The sequence below is a fragment of the Schistocerca gregaria genome, chromosome 8 (assembly GCF_023897955.1).
Source record: "Schistocerca gregaria isolate iqSchGreg1 chromosome 8, iqSchGreg1.2, whole genome shotgun sequence".
NCBI lineage: Eukaryota > Metazoa > Arthropoda > Insecta > Orthoptera > Acrididae > Schistocerca > Schistocerca gregaria.
The window spans coordinates 508,940,607-508,961,017 of record NC_064927.1 but is presented as its reverse complement, the minus strand read 5'-3'; the positions used below and the strand labels follow the sequence as shown (position 1 = coordinate 508,961,017).

General features: G+C 48.3%; 1 protein-coding gene across 8 annotated transcripts in view; it reads left to right on the top strand.

The window, feature by feature from the left end:
* The window catches only part of LOC126284825 (glucose dehydrogenase [FAD, quinone]-like), a 57,408-nt gene that overhangs the window by 8,123 nt on the left and 28,874 nt on the right, over nt 1-20,411 (top strand). For 4 of the 8 annotated variants that reach the window (XM_049984044.1, XM_049984037.1, XM_049984043.1 and 1 more), the window contains exon 2: nt 7,828-8,183. In XM_049984044.1, the coding sequence (XP_049840001.1) occupies nt 7,854-8,183 (330 nt within the window). In that variant the 5' untranslated portion in view covers nt 7,828-7,853. Of the gene's footprint in view, nt 1-7,592; nt 7,707-7,827; nt 8,184-20,411 lie in introns of those variants that run through there. The other 4 variants (XM_049984045.1, XM_049984042.1, XM_049984039.1 and 1 more) reach the window with 2 other exon arrangements.

Below are 20,411 nucleotides of genomic sequence, written 5' to 3'. Positions count from 1 at the left end.
AGTCAAGCTAGCACAATGACTGCGTAGGGAGTTAATGGGTTACTCTCGTCGATCAGGTACCCGCAAGCCACACACTTCTGTAATTAGTGCTAAGCGATGCGTGAAGGTCGACGCCGCTGCAGTGACGAATCACGCTATACCTGGGGCACGTGCTAGCACCGTTGTGAATAGACCACTGACACGTATAGAGCACGCATTTCGCTATCTCTCCGTGTTGAGGTTCGAAAGCATGCATTTCGCTATCTCTCCGTGTTAAGGTTCGAAATCAACATTTAACTCAAGTGACGGAGAGCAAAAAGCCGAGTTTCTGTCATTAGACACTAGGTGAAGTGAAGCCAACAGTTACTCACATCCCATTTACACATGAAATAAAACACCGATTTTTACGGCAGAACGGCCTGTTGCATTAGTATTACACATATAGTGTAACAGTTCACATATTTTCTTCAATATTAATGCGATAGTTATCATTTTTACATTTGGTCATGTGACAGTGTAACGAACAGCTTGGAACACCATATTGTCAATTCTTTCTTTATGCAAACGACAGAATCACAGTCGTTTAGTGAAGTTCTCTTTTCGTTACACTACAAGTCCTTCGGTTCACCACTTCCGCAGGAGTAAAGGACTAAATTTCAGATTGGCAGCAAGCCTTTACTTTTCTGACGATTTCATAACAATACCTGTAAAAAGTTTTATTATGTTTTTATAAGAAAAGACATTCATTTCTACCCGTAAGCAAACTCCTTCCACAGGCTCTGGTGGGCTTGTCGTACCTACCGACCGCCACGTCATCCTCTGCCAACGGCGCCATCGGTTACGCCATGGAGGAGTACGGGTTTAGCAAACCACACTCCTGACCATTGCCAGTTTCGGTAGCCTGGAGCGGCTTCTACTTGGTCAAGCAGCTCCTCAAATGATCTCACGAGGCTGGACGCACCCCGTTCCAACCCTCCAGCCTAAGGCTCATCCTTGGCAGTACTGGCAATCGAACCTGGGTCCTCTTCATGGCAGTCAGCTGCGCTGACCTCTCAGCTATGGAGGCGGACACTTCTATTCGCAATGTCTTTTCTTTTTTCCACGAAATAAGTGTTTAGTTTTTATGACTTTTGCTGAATCCAGTACCGATACTGAAACAATATCAAGATAAGAAACATAATATTCTACAAAATCTTGCCTACATAAGAAACTCTAGTAGTGGCAGTAGGAGTGCAGTGCCTCTTCTCCCCGAAAGTCCTCCTCTATCACCGCATGTCCCCCCTCCTACCCCTTCACCCCTTTCCCTCCTGTTCCTTTCCTAAGCCATGCTATGGTGAGGGGAAGTTCAGTGATGAGCAGAGGGGGAAAGAAGGAAGTGATGTGGAAGGGGCTTCAGTGTTTTATTTTATCCGGAATCGGAATCGAATTCCTTCAACTAGCAAGTTATTCTGATGTATGAAAATCTTCGCCATTCACTGAGATACAGATATGAGAATAAGCACACACACTTTTAACTCCAGGAGAGATCTCTGTAAGGATTCCAAACTAAGTTTACGATATAGCTTTGTGTAATCGTTTGGCTAAAAATTCTTCTTCTTGAAAGCAAGGGCCCAAACGTTTTCCCGTTTAGTCAGCGGAAAAACTGTAATCAGTATTGAGATTACATAGAAACAAGGCTTGAAAGTGAACATAAAAAAATAAGGACCTTGCAATTAATCTACTTATATCTATACTAACAATAATTCTGTAAAATTGCCATGCCTTTGTACACGGTAATCTCAACTACTAAACATGTTTTTATGGGATTTTCACTGGTACTTTATAGCAGTTAGGGGCACTATATAGGCTAAATTTCATCAAAATCGGATCACGGAAAAAAATATATTCATAAATATTATAAAAATATATGTATGTATGTTCCACATCTCCTCCAAAACCACTGGACCGATTTCAACAAAACTTGATACACATACTATTTATTGTCTGGAAGGAATAGCTGTGGGGGTAAGAACAACCTGTTCATCAAAGGGGTGGGGGTAGGGGTGAAAAAGAAGTGTAGGCTACTACACGCGTATACACTGACTTTATTCACTCAGTATTTGAGAAAGGCAGCACTTAGTGACTTGCAATAAACTTTACATATAATTTCAAACCTCAACGAAACATTTTCTCGCGATCTCAGGTGCCACTAACAACTTTTACATGTGACAAGAATTTCTTTGGGTTTTGTGAAATATCATTTGACAATATTCTACTGCGGTAGTCACTGAAGACATCAAGCATTGCTGTCTTGACAGCCAAACGCGTTTCACTCAGCACCTCTCTGTCTCTAACCCCGCACTTTTTTTTACACCTGTTATGCAGTAAATTCTGTTTCTTTAGAAGGTTCTTGACAGTAACTGTATACCAAGGAGGGTTCTTTCCATTATGGAATGTTCTGCTGGATATATACAATGTACGTATCTATCCAGTGCATGGTCAACTATTCTCTTAAACTTCATCGAACAACGTGGTGCAGTGGTTAGCACCCTGAACTCGCATTCGTGAGGACGACGGTTCAAACCCCCCTCCGACCATCTTGATTTAGCTTTTCAGTGATTTCCTTAAACTGCTTCATGACAATGCTGGGATGGTTCCTTAGAAATCTCAGGGCCAATTCCTTCCCAGTCCTTCCCTAACCCCAGCTCGTGCTCCGTCTCCAATGACCTCGTTATCGACGGGACGTTAAACACTAATCTGCTCCCCCGCCTCCTCCTCCTCCTCTTAAACTGAGCCATACTTCCTCTACATGCTCCTGCCCTCTTCTAAAAGGTTCAAGTTCCTCATCGAGGAACGATACCACAGATTTTTTATCTAGTTTAGTGAACATACATATCTTTCTGTTTGTTTAATTCTCTTTTGTATTTTGCTAACCACTGTTGCCGCAACCGCGTCGTAGTCACTGATACCAGTTTCCATGTGGACATCCTAAAAGATGTCAGATCTATATTTTGCCATTAGATCCAATATATTTCCATCATGAGTGGTGTTTTAAGCAGTTTTCAGAGAAGGAATTTAGTAATGTTTCACAGGATGTCTTATCACGCTCACCTCTAGCGAAACTGTAATTTTAACAAATATTTGTTGGATCGACCGATGATTACAGTATGAATGCGGACATACTTACAAGTGAACTGAGGTTTTCTCTGAGTTTTCGGTGTCAGGTGACCGACAGAAGGACCCAATTATCATTTTATGCCCACCCCTGATTCTCAGTCCTGCCCAGTCAGTCTCACGTGCACTTCAGTTTCTACCTTGGTGGACCTGAGTTTCTTATCCACTGTGACAAATACACCACCTCCACTTCCATTTTCGTATCTTTTCGATATCAACTTATTTTATTCCCAAAAATATCAGTGCTATGAATTTCAGCGTTTCTACCAGCTTTCTGTACCTAATATTACGTGACCTTCACTGCTTTCAAACTATGGCACTTCGATAAGAATGCTTCACCAGTTAACCATTAGGATTTTAATACTCTCGCCTATGGGAGGCTCTTCTTTCGACCTTGCACTGATACTTCGGGTTTTGTACAGCTACCGTTCTCTGACCTGGATAGAGTGTCGCCTAATCTATTTCATAAATTACGAGACAGATATTTAATGACTCCTGTCATTCAATTCATATTATCTAGACATTAAACAAATACTATCAAATAAACGGTCATTCACATCTGATTGATAACGATCTAACTCTTTAGTTTCATCGCATAAAGTCATCGAATCTCCAAATTTGTAACCGCTGTTTTTTTTGTATTTTAAAACAAATGTTCCAGTGGAATATTACTTCCCTTAACATAACTTTTGGTGCAACGAAGCGCTGCACACGATTTCATCATTCTAATAAAGAAACCTTTATCAAAAACACTACAATTAAGACTGAACACTATTGTAGAAGTCACCTGCGACTGAGTGCTGCCACTACACAACGCATCGAGATGTTTGGTTTCAATGTAAAACGTTGTGTGCTGTGTACTGGGTGACGCTTAAGTCTGTTAACACTTGAAAATACAGTACTTCACGAAATAATGCACGTAGGGATGAATAAAGTGACACACATGCTTGAAATGACATAGCGTTATACTTAAAGCAAAAAATGGTACTGAAAATGATCAATACTTGCGCTTCATATGAAACAAAAGCAATATTTAGAGTAACAACTGATCTTTAGGAAAGACAATGTTCTTTATAACACACCCTCCACATGTCGGCCATCATTCATCAACAATACCTACAACCTATGAACAATGTTGTGAACAGTACCATACAGCTTATCAGTACATGTGGTGAGAAATTGCCGTCCGATGTCGTCTTTTAGCATCCATAATGACTTCGGTAGACCTGAGACTTCCGATGACCACACGACCAGTAATCACACAGATTGAGGGCTAGGGACCTGGGAGGCTAAGCATGCGGTCCTCACCAAACAAAGCGCACAAAAATCTTTAACATGTGTAGCAATACGAGTTGGAGCTCCATCCTGCATAAAAATCGTACCTTCCAACAGCTGTGTATTAGTACAGGGAAGGGGTGATGAAATTCTGTAACGTATCGGCACCAGTCACACTGATAAGTTTGAAAGGCGCCACTCCTCATTTCTTCAAAGGAAAAGAATCCGGTTATGACTGATGCGGTAAATCCACATCAAACCGTGACTGTATCGTACTGTGGTGGGGTTTCGACGACAGTTGTAGGGTTTTCGGTAGCCCAAATTCTGCAGCTGTGGGTGTTGATAGACCATCGGGTTGTGAAATGGGCTTCGTCGGTCCACAAGTTGCTAGAGAACAAGTTGTCTTCTTCCCCCATTTTCTGAAGTACCCACACCGCAAATGCTCTCCACATCACAAAATCGGTGCCCAATGGTTCAAGATCACGATAAGGGTACAGATATCATTGGAGTGTACACCTTAGCGCCCTCCAAACAGCTGTGCGTGGAATGTCGCTGTGACATGCGATTTTACCTGTGTTGAGTTGACCCTGCGAAGTAAGAGTGATTTCAGGTGTGCCCCAGGGAAGTGTCATAGGACCGTTGCTATTCACAATATACACTCCTGGAAATTGAAATAAGAACACCGTGAATTCATTGTCCCAGGAAGGGGAAACTTTATTGACACATTCCTGGGGTCAGATACATCACATGATCACACTGACAGAACCACAGGCACATAGACACAGGCAACAGAGCATGCACAATGCCGGCACTAGTACAGTGTATATCCACCTTTTGCAGCAATGCAGGCTGCTATTCTCCCATGGAGACGATCGTAGAGATGCTGGATGTAGTCCTGTGGAACGGCTTGCCATGCCATTTCCACCTGACGCCTCAGTTGGACCAGCGTTCGTGCTGGACGTGCCGACCGCGTGAGACGACGCTTCATCCAGTCCCAAACATGCTCAATGGGGGACAGATCCGGAGATCTTGCTGGCCAGGGTAGTTGACTTACACCTTCTAGAGCACGTTGGGTGGCACGGGATACATGCGGATGTGCACTGTCCTGTTGGAACAGCAAGTTCCCTTGCCGGTCTAGGAATGGTAGAACGATGGGTTCGATGACGGTTTGGATGTACCGTGCACTATTCAGTGTCCCCTCGACGATCACCAGAGATGTACGGCCAGTGTAGGAGATGGCTCCCCACACCATGATGCCAGGTGTTGGACTTGTGTGCCTCGGTCGTATGCAGTCCTGATTGTGGCGCTCACCTGCACAGCGCCAAAGACGCATACGACCATCATTGGCACCAAGGCAGAAACGACTCTCATCGCTGAAGACGACACGTCTCCATTCGTCCCTCCATTCACTCCTGTCGCGACACCACTGGAGGCGGGCTGCACGATGTTGGGGCGTGAGCGGAAGGCGGCCTAACGGTGTGCGGGACCGTAGCCCAGCTTCATGGAGACGGTTGCGAATGGTCCTCGCCGATACCCCAGGAGCAACAGTGTCCCTAATTTGCTGGGAAGTGGCGGTGCGGTCCCCTACGGCACTGCGTAGGATCCTACGATCTTGGCGTGCATCCGTGCGTCGCTGCGGTCCGGTCCCAGGTCGACGGGCACGTGCACCTTCCGCCGACCACTGGCGACAACATCGATGTACTGTGGAGACCTCACGCCCCACGTGTTGAGCAATTCGGCGGTGCATCCACCCGGCGTCCCGCATGCCCACTATACGCCCTTGCTCAAAGTCCGTCAACTGCACATACGGTTCACGTCCACACTGTCGCGGCATGCTACCAGTGTTAAAGACTGCAATGGAGCTCCGTATGCCACGGCAAACTGGCTGACACTGACGGCGGCGGTGCACAAATGCTGCGCAGCTAGCGCCATTTGACGGCCAACACCGCGTTTCCTGGTGTGTCTGCTGTGCCGTGCGTGTGATCATTGCTTGTACAGCCCTCTCGCAGTGTCCGGAGCAAGTATGGTGGGTCTGACACACCGGTGTCAATGTGTTCTTTTTTCCATTTCCAGGAGTGTACATAAATGACCTGGTGGATGACATCGGAAGTTGACTAAGGCTTTTTGCAGATGATGCTGTGGTGTATCGAGAGGTTGTAGCAATGGAAAATTGTACTGAAATGCAGGAGGATCTTACGCATGGTGCAGGGAATGGCAATTGAATCTCAATGTAGACATGTGTAATGTGCTGCGAATACATGGAAAGAAAGATCCCTTATCATTTAGCTACAAAATAGCAGATCAGCAACTGGAAGCAGTTAATTCCATAAATTATCTAGGAGTAGGCATTAAAAGTGATTTAAAATGAAATTACCATATAAAGTTGATCCTCGTTAAAGCAGATGCCAGACTGAGATTCATTGGAAGAATCCTAAGGAAATGCAATCCGAAAACAAAGGAAGTAGGTTACAGTACGCTTGTTCGCCCACTGCTTGAATACTGCTCACCAGATAGGGTTGATAGAAGAGATAGAGAAGATCCAACGGAGAGCAGCGCGCTTCGTTACAGGATCATTTAGTAATCGCGAAAGCGTTACGGAGATGATAGATAAACTCCGGTGGAAGACTCTGCAGGAGAGACGCTCAGTAGCTAGGTACGGGCTTTTGTTAAAGTTTCGAGAACATACCTTCACCGAAGAGTCAAGCAGTATATTGCTCCGTCCTACGTATATCTTGCGAAGAGACCGTGAGGATAAAATCAGAGAGATTAAAGCCCACACAGAAGCATACCGACAATCCTTCTTTCCACGAACAATACGAGACTGGAATAGAAGGGAGAACCGATAGAGATACTCAAGGTACCCTCCGCCACACACCGTCAGGTGCCTTGCGGAGTATGGATGTAGATGTAGATGAAGAAGATAAAAACGCTGAAGTCTCCATTTCTACCTGAACAGTCCGAGCAACAGTAGCATTTTTTCTTCAAACTTCGCTATCATTTTCGTGAGAGTGATACTTGCCAGAGGACCTTTACCCATTATAGTACCCTTCTTAGGGCGATAGGATCTTAAAGCTTCAGTAGCGGATTCTGCTTTCTGACACTAGAGCTACAGTGACAGTAGTTTTCCTGGTAAAGTCAACACATTCCGCGACTGCTGGCAGATGCGACACCATCTCTCATTACAGCTCATTTTATATACGATTCTCGTGCGGCGTTACTGACGTGTTGCGGTCCAGTGCCGTCTGTTGGACGGTTTTTGTACTCGCCTTGGGTTCCGACTCAACCTAATCCCATTTAAGGTAGGCGTGTTAAGTTTTTCTCTGTGCCTACGACATTCCGAGGATTAGTGCATTTTCAAATGTTAACCAACTTTTTGTTCATCGCACATAACGTCTACGGACCAACGCGTTTTGCACTCAGTACAGGGTGACGACGACGCCGACGCGATGGAGAGCTGCCCGACCAATGCTTCGTGGTCGGCGGTGGAGGCGGCAGCGGCGGCCGGGGGCGGCGGGCTGGGGGCGGCGCTGCTGGCCACGCTGCTGACGACGCTGGCGGGGGCGCCGGCGCGCATGCGCGCCGAGGCGGGCTACCCGCCGGACGCGGCCGACCGCCTGCTGCCCGAGTACGACTTCGTGGTGGTGGGCGGCGGCAGCGCCGGGTCCGCGGTGGCGGCGCGGCTCGCCGAGGTGGCCGAGTGGCGCGTGCTGCTGCTCGAGGCGGGGGCCGACCCGCCGCTCTCCGCAGACATCCCGCCGCTCTTCCACAGCCTGCAGGTGCCATACCTGTCCCTCATTCGTATAACGCAGAGGCGCCCCAAGTCGTGGGATACCGCCTAATATCGTATCGGACCTCCTTTTAAAGGGCGTCCGAAGTACCTTACAGAAACGAAATGGAACTTCACGGATTGAGATGGTATGTGATATTATTTAGGTAATTTCAAAACAGATTCCAACTGACAAAAAATTTGCAGGATATGTTCACTTATTAACATGAGAAGCTTGTCATAAGGTCGTCATATTCTCTCCTGATGCTGGCGAGCCCACAATTGTTGTAAGAGGACCTTGATAACCTGGGGCGGAGTTGACGGCCCAGTTGAGCCACCCCAGGATCTATCGGGTACAGATAGTGCAGATAGCACAAAGTCCACAGGGATCCGTGTCATGTATGGACGAGCATTGTCCTGTTGAAGAACAGTACCACGATACTGTCGCAACAGAGGTGAAACACGAGGACGTGGGGCGTCTGTGGAGCACCACTGTGCTCCCGTCATCACTATCAGTCGTCACCGAAGACACAGTCGACGGCACCCCACACCATAGCAACCGCTCTCACTCCCCAAAACATTAGATGAATGGGACGTCCCCCTAGGTCGCCGCCATACTCGCGGAGGATATTCATAGAGGGTACTGTAGAACCGCGATTCATTGCTGAGAGTAGTGTGACAACATTCATCAGCAGTCCATGTTTCACTGTAATGAAACTGCTCCAAAACAGCTGTTTATGTTGTGGTGTTAATGGCGGCCTACCCATGGGACGGTTAATTCCCTAACTCGGCTGCTGTCAGTCTCTGACAAGTGGTGAGGGATGTCCATCACTTGTTCTCGAACGGTAAGCGCAGATGTGAAGGCACTCCGATGTGCTCTGTGCACAACACGGCCATCCTCCCTTGCGGTGATCAGATGTGGTCGATCAGCATCGGGCCACTGTCACAACGGTACGGTCCACGAATCTGGATATTGCAGTACTCGACCAGCCGGCCAATTGGAGAGCCACAATGAAGCGCCTTTTAAACTCTGTTAGGCGCCGATACTGCTGTCTCACACGAGAATGTGACATTTTTGTGCCCGTGATCACTCAACGCCTGACTTTTCATGTCTCTTACATACCCTACAAGGCCTAGCAGCTACACTAAACACGAAGAACACCTATACTCCCTGGTGGCCGCTCTGTCACAGAGAGGTACAACTCTAATCATTTGCATTCCCACCGATTGTGTGCATGTGTCGAGAGTTATACCAACATACGATTATGTTTTCTTGGTGCTCGATTTTGGCAGGTGGTGTGTAAATACACCAATTATGGCCGCTAAATTCATTCTAATTCATTTGTTACTGACCAGTTCCAATGTTAGCATCTCTTTCAAGCGGAAGTAGACACCACCATGCACTTTATATGTAAAAGAAAAAGTATAATTCAAGTTATTCAGTTTCACCAGGCGTTGATGGCACCGTTGTCCTCGAAGATGCGACAGTACTCCGAGAATTATTCCCTCAACATCATTGTATATAAACTTATCTTCCCACCTAAAGTCCTAATACATAGAAAAGTCAGGAGGAAAGGAAGTACGGATTCGGGGGTAAAAATAGGCCCGCGGTATTCCTGCCTGTCGTAGCAGGCGACTAAAAGGAGTCTCCAACGTTTCGGCCTTAATGTGATGGTTCACTAAGGGGTTTGACCACTACATTTCAAAATTTTCCGTTAGTGCGTACCATTTGGGGAAGGACGCCTTACGTGCTGCATCTTAAATCCATATTGCCCTAAGATCTGGCACACCCAATACTGTCATAGAGTTGGACTGACACCGAGCTTTTGGCCACATCAGCTGCAGTGTGTTCCGGGTAGCATACATTACCTCCATTGTGCACTTCCATCTTCGCTATCGTGATATACATGGATATTCGACACCCGCCATCCAGCACGGTAGCCAGTCCGTTGTGGTGGGGTCGTCATGTACCCTCTTGGTGGTTGCCCCCTGACTACACAGGGATCGCACTGCTGATGCCTGAGCTGCTACCTCCCCACGTGTGCCGAGGAGTAGAAGCCTATCCCTCTGGGGTATCAGGACTCCCTGCATAGGCCATCCTGCCAGGTGGTCTTCGCTGTGGCTGGGTGCCGCCCGTGGGGAGAGCCCCTGGTCGGAGTGGGTGGCATCAGGGCGGATGACCTGCAATGAGTGTGCTCCCTGCCGCCGTTGGATAAGCAGCTGCAGCACCAAGTCGTATAACCCTAGCTTACTTATTTGTTACATAGTTTAATTAATTTCTTTGCGAGTTTTTGGGTACTTGCATTGTTTAATTCATATATTTAGGGCGTATTATAGTATTGGTCAGTTGTAGCATCGCGCTTTAGTGTTTACTTCGTAGATTCTTATTTAAATTGCGTATGAGTTTCGTATAGGAGGTGCAATTTCGAGTTTTAGTTACTGTAATCGTAAATTCAGCATATTGTAGCGCAGTCGTTAGGTATTTGTACAGGTTAGTTGATACATTCTTTTCGTGTTCCGCTTGCGTTATCTAGGCACGGACTCGTGTTTCGGTAACTGTTGTTAAACATCGATTAGAATGGACAGGGACTGCGATTGCTGTGTTCGGATGAGGGCTGACTTGGCATCCCTTCGCTCACAGCTGCAATCGGCGCTGACTTCGGTCGCGCAGCTTGAGGCTGTTGCCAATGGGCACCACTGTGGGGAGCCGGACTCGGGTATCACGGGGATGTCAACCTCGTCCCGTCTGTCCCCAGATCGGTCCGCCGCTGTGGTTGCCCCGGTTGCTGCCCGCAGTGGGGCTGAGCCCTCGCCTGTCGTTGATTGGGAGGTCGTTCCAAGGCGTGGCAGGCAGCGAAAGACGTCCCCGGAGGCTGATCAGAAAGCCTCCCCGGTGCGTCTGACAAACCGGTTTCAGGCACTGTCTCTGGCTGAGCCAGATGCAGCCGCCTGCCCTGTTTCAGAGGATCATTTTCAGCCTTCAAGGTCCAGGCAATCGCAGAGGGTGGGCTTACTGGTAGTTGGGAGCTCCAATGTTAGGCGCGTAATGGGGCCCCTTAGGGATACGGCGGCTAAGGAGGGGAAGAAATCCAGTGTGCACTCCGTGTGCATTCCGGGAGGAGTCATTCCTGATGTGGAAAGGGTCCTTCCGGATGCCATGAAGAGCACAGGGTGCAGCCAGCTGCAGGTGGTGGCACATGTCGGCAATAATGACGTGTGTCGCTTTGGATCTGAGGAAATTCTCTCTGGATTCCAGCGGCTATCTGATTTGGTGAAGGCTGCCGGTCTTGCTTACGAGATGAAGGCAGAGCTCACCATCTGCAGCATCGTTGACAGAACCGACTGCGGACCTTTGGTGCAGAGCCGGGTGGAGGGTCTGAATCAGAGGCTCAGACGGTTTTGCGACCGTATTGGCTGCAGATTCCTAGACTTGCCCCATAGGGTGGTGGGGTTTCGGGTTCCGCTGAATAGGTCAGGAGTTCACTACACTCATCTGGCGGCTACACGGGTAGCGGAGGCTGCGTGGCGTGGACTGGGCGGTTTTTTAGGTTAGAAGGCCTCGGGAAAGTGCGGGATCTGCTGCAATGTCAAAGGGTGCTTGGCAATTACAGGACGTGCTTGGATCAAGGAACAGTCGGAATTATAGTTGTAAATTGTTGTAGTTGGGCTGGAAAAGTCCCTGAGCTTCAAGCGCTAATAGAAAGCACAGAAGCTGATATCGTTATAGGTACAGAAAGCTGGCTAAAGCCTGAAATAAGTTCTGCAGAAATTTTTACGAAGTCTCAGACGGTGTTCAGGAAAGATAGATTAGGCAGAATTGGTGGTGGAGTGTTTGTGTCTGTCAGTAGTGGTTTGTCTTGTAGTGAAGTCGAAGTAGATACTCTGTGCGAATTGGTGTGGGTAGAGGTTATACTTAACAGCCGAATTAAGTTAATAATTGGCTCCTTCTACCGACCCCCAGACTCCGATGATACAGCTGCGGAACATTTCAGAGAAAGTTTGAGTCTCATAATAAATAAATACCCCACTCATACGGTTATAGTTGGTGGGGACTTCAACCTACCCTCGGTATGTTGGCAAAAATACTTGTTCAAAACCGGTTGTAGGCAGAAAACGTCTTCCGAAATTGTCCTAAATGCATTCTCCGAAAATTATTTCGAGCAGTTAGTCCACGAACCCACGCGAATTGTAAATGGTTGCGAAAACACACTTGACCTCTTGGCCACAAACAATCCAGAGCTGATAGAGAGCATCATGACTGATACAGAGATTAGTGATCACAAGGTCATTGTAGCTAGGCTCAATACCATTTCTTCCAAATCCATCAGAAACAAACGCAAAATAATTTTATTTAAAAAAGCGGATAAAGTGCCACTAGAAGCCTTCCTAAAAGACAATTTCCATTCCTTCCGAACTGACTATGCGAATGTAGACGAGATGTGGCTCAAATTCAAAGATATAGTAGCAACAGCAATAGAGATATTCATACCTCATAAATTGGTAAGAGATGGAACGGATCCCCCGTGGTACACAAAAAAGGTCCGAACGCTGTTGCAGAGGCAACGGAAAAAGCATGCGAAGTTCAGAAGAACGCGAAATCCCGAAGATGGGCTAAAATTTACAGACGCGCGAAATTTGGCACGTACTTCGATGCGAGATGCCTTTAATAGGTTCCACAACGAAACATTGTCTCGAAATTTGGTAGAAAATCCGAAGAAATTCTGGGCGTATGTAAAGTACACAAGCGGCAAGACGCAGTCAATACCTTCGCTGCGCAGTGCCGATGGTACTGTTATCGACGACTGTGCCGCTAAAGCGGAGTTATTGAACGCAGTTTTCCGAAATTCCTTCACCAGGGAAGACGAATGGAATATTCCAGAATTTGAAACACGAACATCTGCTAGCATGAGTTTCTTAGAAGTAGGTACCTTAGGGGTTGCAAAGCAACTCAAATCGCTTGATACGGGCAAGTCTTCAGGTCCAGATTGTATACCGATTAGGTTCCTTTCAGATTACGCTGATACTATAGCTCCCTACTTAGCACTCATATAAAACCGCTCGCTCACCGATAGATCTGTACCTACAGATTGGAAAATTGCGCAGGTCGCACCAGTGTTCAAGAAGGGTAGTAGGAGTAATCCATTTAACTACAGACCTATATCATTGACGTCGGTTTGCAGTAGGGTTTTGGAGCATATACTGTATTCAAACATTATGAATCACCTCGAAGGGAACGATCTATTGATACGTAATCAGCATGGCTTCAGAAAACATCGCTCTTGTGCAACGCAGCTAGCTCTTTATTCGCACGAAGTAATGGCCGCTATCGACAGGGGATCTCAAGTTGATTCCGTATTTCTAGATTTCCGGAAAGCTTTTGACACCGTTCCTCACAAGCGACTTCTAATCAAGCTGCAGAGCTATGGGGTATCGTCTCAGTTGTGCGACTGGATTCGTGATTTCCTGTCAGGAAGGTCGCAGTTCGTAGTAATAGACGGCAAATCATCTAGTAAAACTGAAGTGATATCAGGTGTTCCCCAGGGAAGCGTCCTGGGACCTCTACTGTTCCTGATCTATATAAATGACCTGGGTGACAATCTGAGCAGTTCTCTTAGACTGTTCGCAGATGATGCTGCAATTTACCGTCTAGTAAGGTCATCCGAAGACCAGTATCAGCTGCAAAGCGATTTAGAAAGATTGCTGTATGGTATGTCAGGTGGCAGTTGACGCTAAATAACGAAAAGTGTAAGATGATCCACATGAGTTCCAAAAGAAATCCGTTGGAATTCGATTACTCGATAAATAGTACAATTCTCAAGGCTGTCAATTCAACTAAGTACCTGGGTGTTAAAATTACGAACAACTTCAGTTGGAAGAACCACATAGATAATATTGTCGGGAAGGAGAGCCAGAGGTTGCGTTTCATTGGCAGGACACTTAGAAGATGCAAGAAGTCCACTAAAGAGACAGCTTACACTACACTCGTTCGTCCTCTGTTAGAATATTGCTGCGCGGTGTGGGATCCTTACCAGGTGGGATTGACGGAGGACATCGAAAGGGTGCAAAAAAGGGCAGCTCGTTTTCTATTATCGCGTTATAGGGGAGAGAGTGTGGCAGATATGATACACGAGTTGGGATGGAAGTCATTACAGCATAGACGTTTTTCGTCGCGGCGAGACCTTTTTACGAAATTTCAGTCACCAACTTTCTCTTCCGAATGCAAAAATATTTTGTTGAGCCCAACCTACATAGGTAGGAATGATCATCAAAATAAAATAAGAGAAATCAGAGCTCGAACAGAAAGGTTTAGGTGTTCGTTTTTCCCGCTCGCTGTTCGGGAGTGGAATAGTAAAGAGATAGTATGATTGTGGTTCGATGAACCCTCTGCCAAGCACTTAAATATGAATTGCAGAGTAGTCACGTAGATGTAAATGTAGATAGAAGCGTGGTGCATCATCTCTCGCTGGTGGGCCTCCACCACCAGTCTCTAATCGATCGAGGCCTAACCTCAAAGGGAAGAAATATGATCCTAGATAATTTCCCTCCCTGGCAACTCCATGGGAGGAATGTATGGCTAAAGACGGCAGTGCAGATTATTCACCCCATTACCTCGCCTGTACGCGAGTTGATGGTGAATCATTTATGTCGACGAAGCCTCAGTTTTTTGTGGAGCATTTAGAGGACAAGTTTGGGGTGGTGGAGGGCTTGTCCAAAATGCGCTCAAGATCAGTTCTAATCAAAACAGCATCCTCTGCCCAGTTAAGGAGGTTGCTCGCTTGTGACAAGTTGGGGGATGTTTCAGTTACCATCACGCCCCATAAGAGTTCTAACATGGTCCAGGGTATTATATTCCACAGGGATCTTCTTCTGCAGTCAGACGATGAATTACACACCAACCTAGAACAATGAGGTGTTCATTTCGTCCGGCGCGTCTATCGAGGTCCGAGGGATAATCAGGTAGCCACTGGTGCCGTCATCTTGGTCTTTGAGGGTGACATCATACCCGAAAAGTCAAGGTGATGGTTTACCGCTGTGATGTGAAGCCATATATCCCCCTACAGTGCTGTGTTTTAAATGCTGGAAGTTTGGGCATATGTCATCCTGATGTACTTCTGTCATTACGTGTCGAGATTGTGGACGTCCTTCGCATCCCAATACTCCATGTGCCCTGCCTCCTATCTCTGTTAACTGTGGAGAACACCATTCCCCCTGCTTACTGGACTGTAGGATCTTCCAGAAAGAACGGATGATCATGGAATATAAGACCTTGGACCACCTGACCTACACTGAGGCTAAGCGGAAATATGAGAGGCTACATCCTGTGCCAATTGACGACAACCTACGCCGCTGCTGCAACAACGGTTCTCCCATCACCCGTGTCGTCACATATGGTTGGCTCTATGATCCGTCAGAATCCACCTGCCCCCTTGATTGTGGGGGGCACTTCACTCCCTGTTGCTCCTGCTCCATCTACTTCAGGAGCAACACCCTCCCAACCATTGGGGACCGGTTCCCACTTCCCAGCCAGAGAAGCGTAAGACTTCTTTGGCGTCTCTCGACAGGAAGGGGTCCCTTGGGGACCTTGCTTCGCAAGTTCAGACCACTGGAAAAGCGGACACCTGTAGTGGCTGAAACAACCACAGGTCGCTGGTCATAGGGCTTCACGGCCCTCGTCTGTCTCTGAGACTGACCTTGTGGAGCCCTCCCAGCCGGAATCACCCAAGGCGCAGCGCAAAAAGCTGAAAAAGAAAAAGGCTCCCAAGAATCCAGCCATATCGGTGGCACCCATCCCACCACTTCCTACAAGCTCAGTATCTGAGGATGAGGTCGAGATTCTGGCATCTGCTGAGGACCTGGATCTCTCTGGACCCTTGGACACAATGGATGTCACTCACACGGATACTGAATTGGTGGCAGCAAGTTACTCAGTGGCGTAATCTGCTTCCCCAGTCCCTTCATGCCTTTCTCAGCCATGGACAATGTCATCCTCCAGTGGAACTGCGGCGGTTTCTTCCACCATCTTGCTGAGCTCCAACAACTTCTTAGCCTTCAACCTTTCTTCTGCATTGCTCTTCAAGAAACGTGGTTTCCAGCGATGCGAACCCCCGCCCTCCATAGCTATCAGGGTTATTATAAGAACTGGGCAGCTTATGAAAGGGTATCTGGTGGCGTCTGCATCTATGTCCTTCAATCTCTTCAGAGAGTCTGTCACTCTACAAACACCTTTAGAGGCTGTCACTGTTCATGTGTGGATGCCACAGGCTGTTATTGTCTGCAGTCTGTATCTTCCACCGGATTGGTGATGTCCCACAGCATGTCCTGGCTGCGCTGATAGCCCAATTGCCGCCATCTTTCCTGTTACTGGGCGACTTCAACGCCCATAACCCTCTGTGGGGTGGATCAGTGGCAACGGGCAGAGGCAGCACTGCTGAGCATGTATCGGCACAGCTCGACCTTTCCATTTTAAATGATGGTGCCTTCACACATTTCAGTGTGGCGCATGGCACGTACTCAGCCATCGACCTTACGATCTGCAGCCCTAGCCTCTTACTGTCTGTCCAGTGGAGTGTGCATGACGACCTGTGTGGTAGTGACCACTTTCCGATCTTTCTGTCACTGCCACAGCGTCACTCTTCTGGGCGCCCATGCAGATGGGCTATGAATAAGGATGACTGGGACTTCTTCTGCCCCATTGCCACTATTGAGCCTCTTTCCAATGAAGCCATTGATGCGATGGTTCACTCGGTCACCACCGGCATCATTACTGCTGCAGAATCTGTCATTCCCCTTAGTGGAGGACTGTGATCGCCGAGGCGATTAGAGATCGCAGGCGGGCGCTCCAGCATCACAAGCGGCATCCCTCATTAGAAAATCTCCTCGCCTTTAAACGGCTCCGTGCGTGGGCCCACCGCATCATTCGCCAACTCAAGCAGGAGTGCTGGGAACGGTATGTCTCCACCATTGGCCTCCATATCTCTCCATCGCAGATTTGGGCCAAGATTAGGCGCCTCTATGGCTATCGGACCCCTGTCAATGTCACTGAGCTGTCACTGAATGCAGCAGTTTGTACTGATTCCGATAATTTGCAAACCGCTTAGCAGACCATTTTGCTCTCAGTTCCACTTCTGTCACTTACCCACTGGCCTTTCGCTCCATTAAAGAGCGGTTGGAACGTCGGAGCCTTTCATTTCATACCCGCTATCCTGAATCCTACAATGTTCCATTCAGTGAGTGGGAATTCCACAGCGCCCTAGCCGCTTGCCCTGATACAGCTCCCGGGCCAGATCGCATCCACTGTCAGATGCTGAAACACCTCTCAGTGGTCTGCCAGCAACGCCTCCTCGACCTTTACAACCGTATCTGGGTCAAGGGTGAGTTTCCGTCGCAATGGCAGGAAAGCATTGTTATGCCTGTTTTGAAACCTGGCAAGAGCCAATTGGAGGTGGAGAGCTACCGCCCCATTAGCCTCACCAACATTCTTTGCAAGTTGCTCGAACGCACGGTAAGCCGGCGGTTTAGTTGGGTACTCGAGTCTCGGGGCCTTCTGGCTCCGTCTCAGGGTGGGTTCTGTAAAGGCCGCTCTGCCGCAGAAAATCTGGTGAGCCTGGAGTCAGCCATTCGTACGGCCTTTGCCCGTCGTGAGCAACTCGTCGCTGTCTTTTTTGACATGCAGAAGGCGTACGATACGACATGGCGCCATCACGTCCTCTCTATGCTTCACGGTAGGGGTCTTCGGGATCCCCGGGGTCCGCTGCCGATTTTCATACCAAATTTTCTGTCGCATCGTACCGCGTGCAAGTCGGGGCCTCTATAGTTCCCCCCGAGTTCAGGAGAATGGGGTACCACAGGGATCTGTCTTAAGTGTCTGCCTGTTTTTAATTGCAATTAACGGGCTCGCTGCGGCGGTGGGAACGTCTGTCTCAGCGTCCTTGTATGCTGGCGACTTCTGCCTCTACTATAGCTCCAATTGGCATTGCAGCTCCTGAACGTGAGCTGCAGTGCTATCCGCAAGGCGCAGTCTTGGGCTGTAGCGCACGGCTTCCACCTCCTTTCCGGGCCCCCCCTGCGCACACCGCCGTGGTGTGTGCCCCGCCTTTGCCTTCGGCTTGAATTGGCACAGGGCCCGAAGGACTCCATTCCTCCAGAGGCCTTCCGCCGCCGCTTTCTTTCCATCCTTGCTATGTATCAGGGCTCTGGCGTTGTGTACACTGACGGTCGATGGTACTGGTCGTGTCGGGTATGCTCTCGCTCTAGGGGACCATCATGAACAACACTCATTGCCGACTGGCTGCAGCATTTTCACTGCTGAGCTGGTCGCCATCTTTCATGCCCTAGAGTATATCCGCTCCTGCTCATGAGAGTCCTTCGTTATCTGTAGTGACTCCCTGAGCGGTTTACGAGCTCTCGACCAGTGTTTCCCTCGCTCTCGTCTGGTGATGGTTGTCCAGGACTCCCTCCATGCTCTTGCCCATTGTGGCCGCTCTGTGTGTGGACCCCTGGTCATGTCGGCATCCCGGGATGCAATGAGCATGTTGACCGCGTGGCCAAACAGGCCACCAGTGAACCAACTCTGGACGTTGGCCTCCCGGAGACTGATTTGCGAGCAGTCTTACGCCGCAAAGTTTTTCGCGCTTTGGGGCGCTGAATGGCGCGATCTGACCACACCTAATAAACTCCGTGCTGTCAAGGAGACGACGACTGTGTGGCGGTCACCCATGCGAGACATTCGCAGGGACTCAGTTGTCCTTTGTCGGCTCCGCTTTGGCCACACCCGGCTAACGCACAGATATTTACTGAGCCGTGAGGACCCGCCTCTGTCTTTGACGGTGGTCCACATTTTGTTGGCCTATCCGCTTTTGGCTGAGCTCAGGCAGAAATTTGCGCTGCCTGATATAACCCCTGCCCTTTTAACAGATGACACGGCCATGGCAGGCTTAGTTTTGCGTTTTATTCAGGCAGGGGTTTTTTATCACTTACTCTGAGTGTTTGTCATTTTTTTGTTATGAGTCTGGCCTTAGACTGGGTTATTTTTTAGTGTTTTTCTAGGTGGCTGGCTTTTCCTTTTTTGTCTCTGTGGTCGGCCAACCACCGCCACACTCTGTGTGGTTTTAGTTCCTTTTGTCTGGTGTCAGTGTGCCTCTTTCTTGTCCTGTGTTGTCATGTCCACTGTTCGTTTTTATTCTGTGTGGGTGTTTGAAGTTTTGGAAAAAGGGACCGATGACCATAGCAGTCTGGTCCCTTTAATTTTACAAAGCAACCAACCAAAGGGAGGAAAATGGTTTAATGTCTCGTCTTTATAAACGGAGTACAAGGTGGCACTGGCGAAGGATGGGGAATTGAGCCGTGCTCTTTCAAAGGAACCGTTCCAACTTTCGCCTTAGGCAACGTAGTGGATTCACGGAAAACTACAACTGGATGGCCGCACAGAATTGAAGTCCAGTGTCTTTCTACTGCGGCACGGGGCTCCATGCCGAATGTACAAGGAGCACTCAGGTGTAAAGTATAACAAGTTAGCATGGACGTTAGTAACGCAGGCAGGCGTATGCATAACACGACCGTCTGTTGGGGATGAGAAAGGAACAGAGCGAATGTTGAGCGCTGCCTCATTTGTCTGTTACACGTGCTCGGCGTGATCTCAGCGATCTGTGTGCGCTTCAGACTTCATTGTGTAGGCCTAGAAAGAGGACAGCGAGATATCATGCCGTTTATTGACTGTGGGAGGAGTGTCTGCCGTGAATGTCATGCGCACTTGGGATTTAGTGGAATTAAGGATTTCGGGAAAGTCGGGTGTTACTGAAACACAGCAGTCGGCCAGGACAAGTTCATTGTGTCTTTACTCCTTTCGTCATTGTTGCGGTGGGTGCAGCCGCCTGGAATTGCCGACGATGCACGGTAGAAGACACTCGGCTCATACTGGGCAGCGGTCACAGTGTCTCAAGTTCCGGAAGATCTGCGCGCAGAGCGTTCCCTACAGCCTGATGGAGGAGCCGTGTAGTCGCGGGGGATGAAATATGGTGTCATCACTTTGAGCCGGGGAGCGAGCGTCAGAGCCAACAAACGAACCTTATGGAGTCATCCCCAGCGAACAAAATTTCAAGCCGTGAAAGCCATCTGCGGGGAAGTCGTGATACTTTTTTTTCCTGCAAGGGCCCGTTGATCATTGTCTTTCTGGAACACAACGCCACAATTAACACAGTTGTCCGTCGGCATTTTGGTAAAATTGAAGCGCACTGCGAAG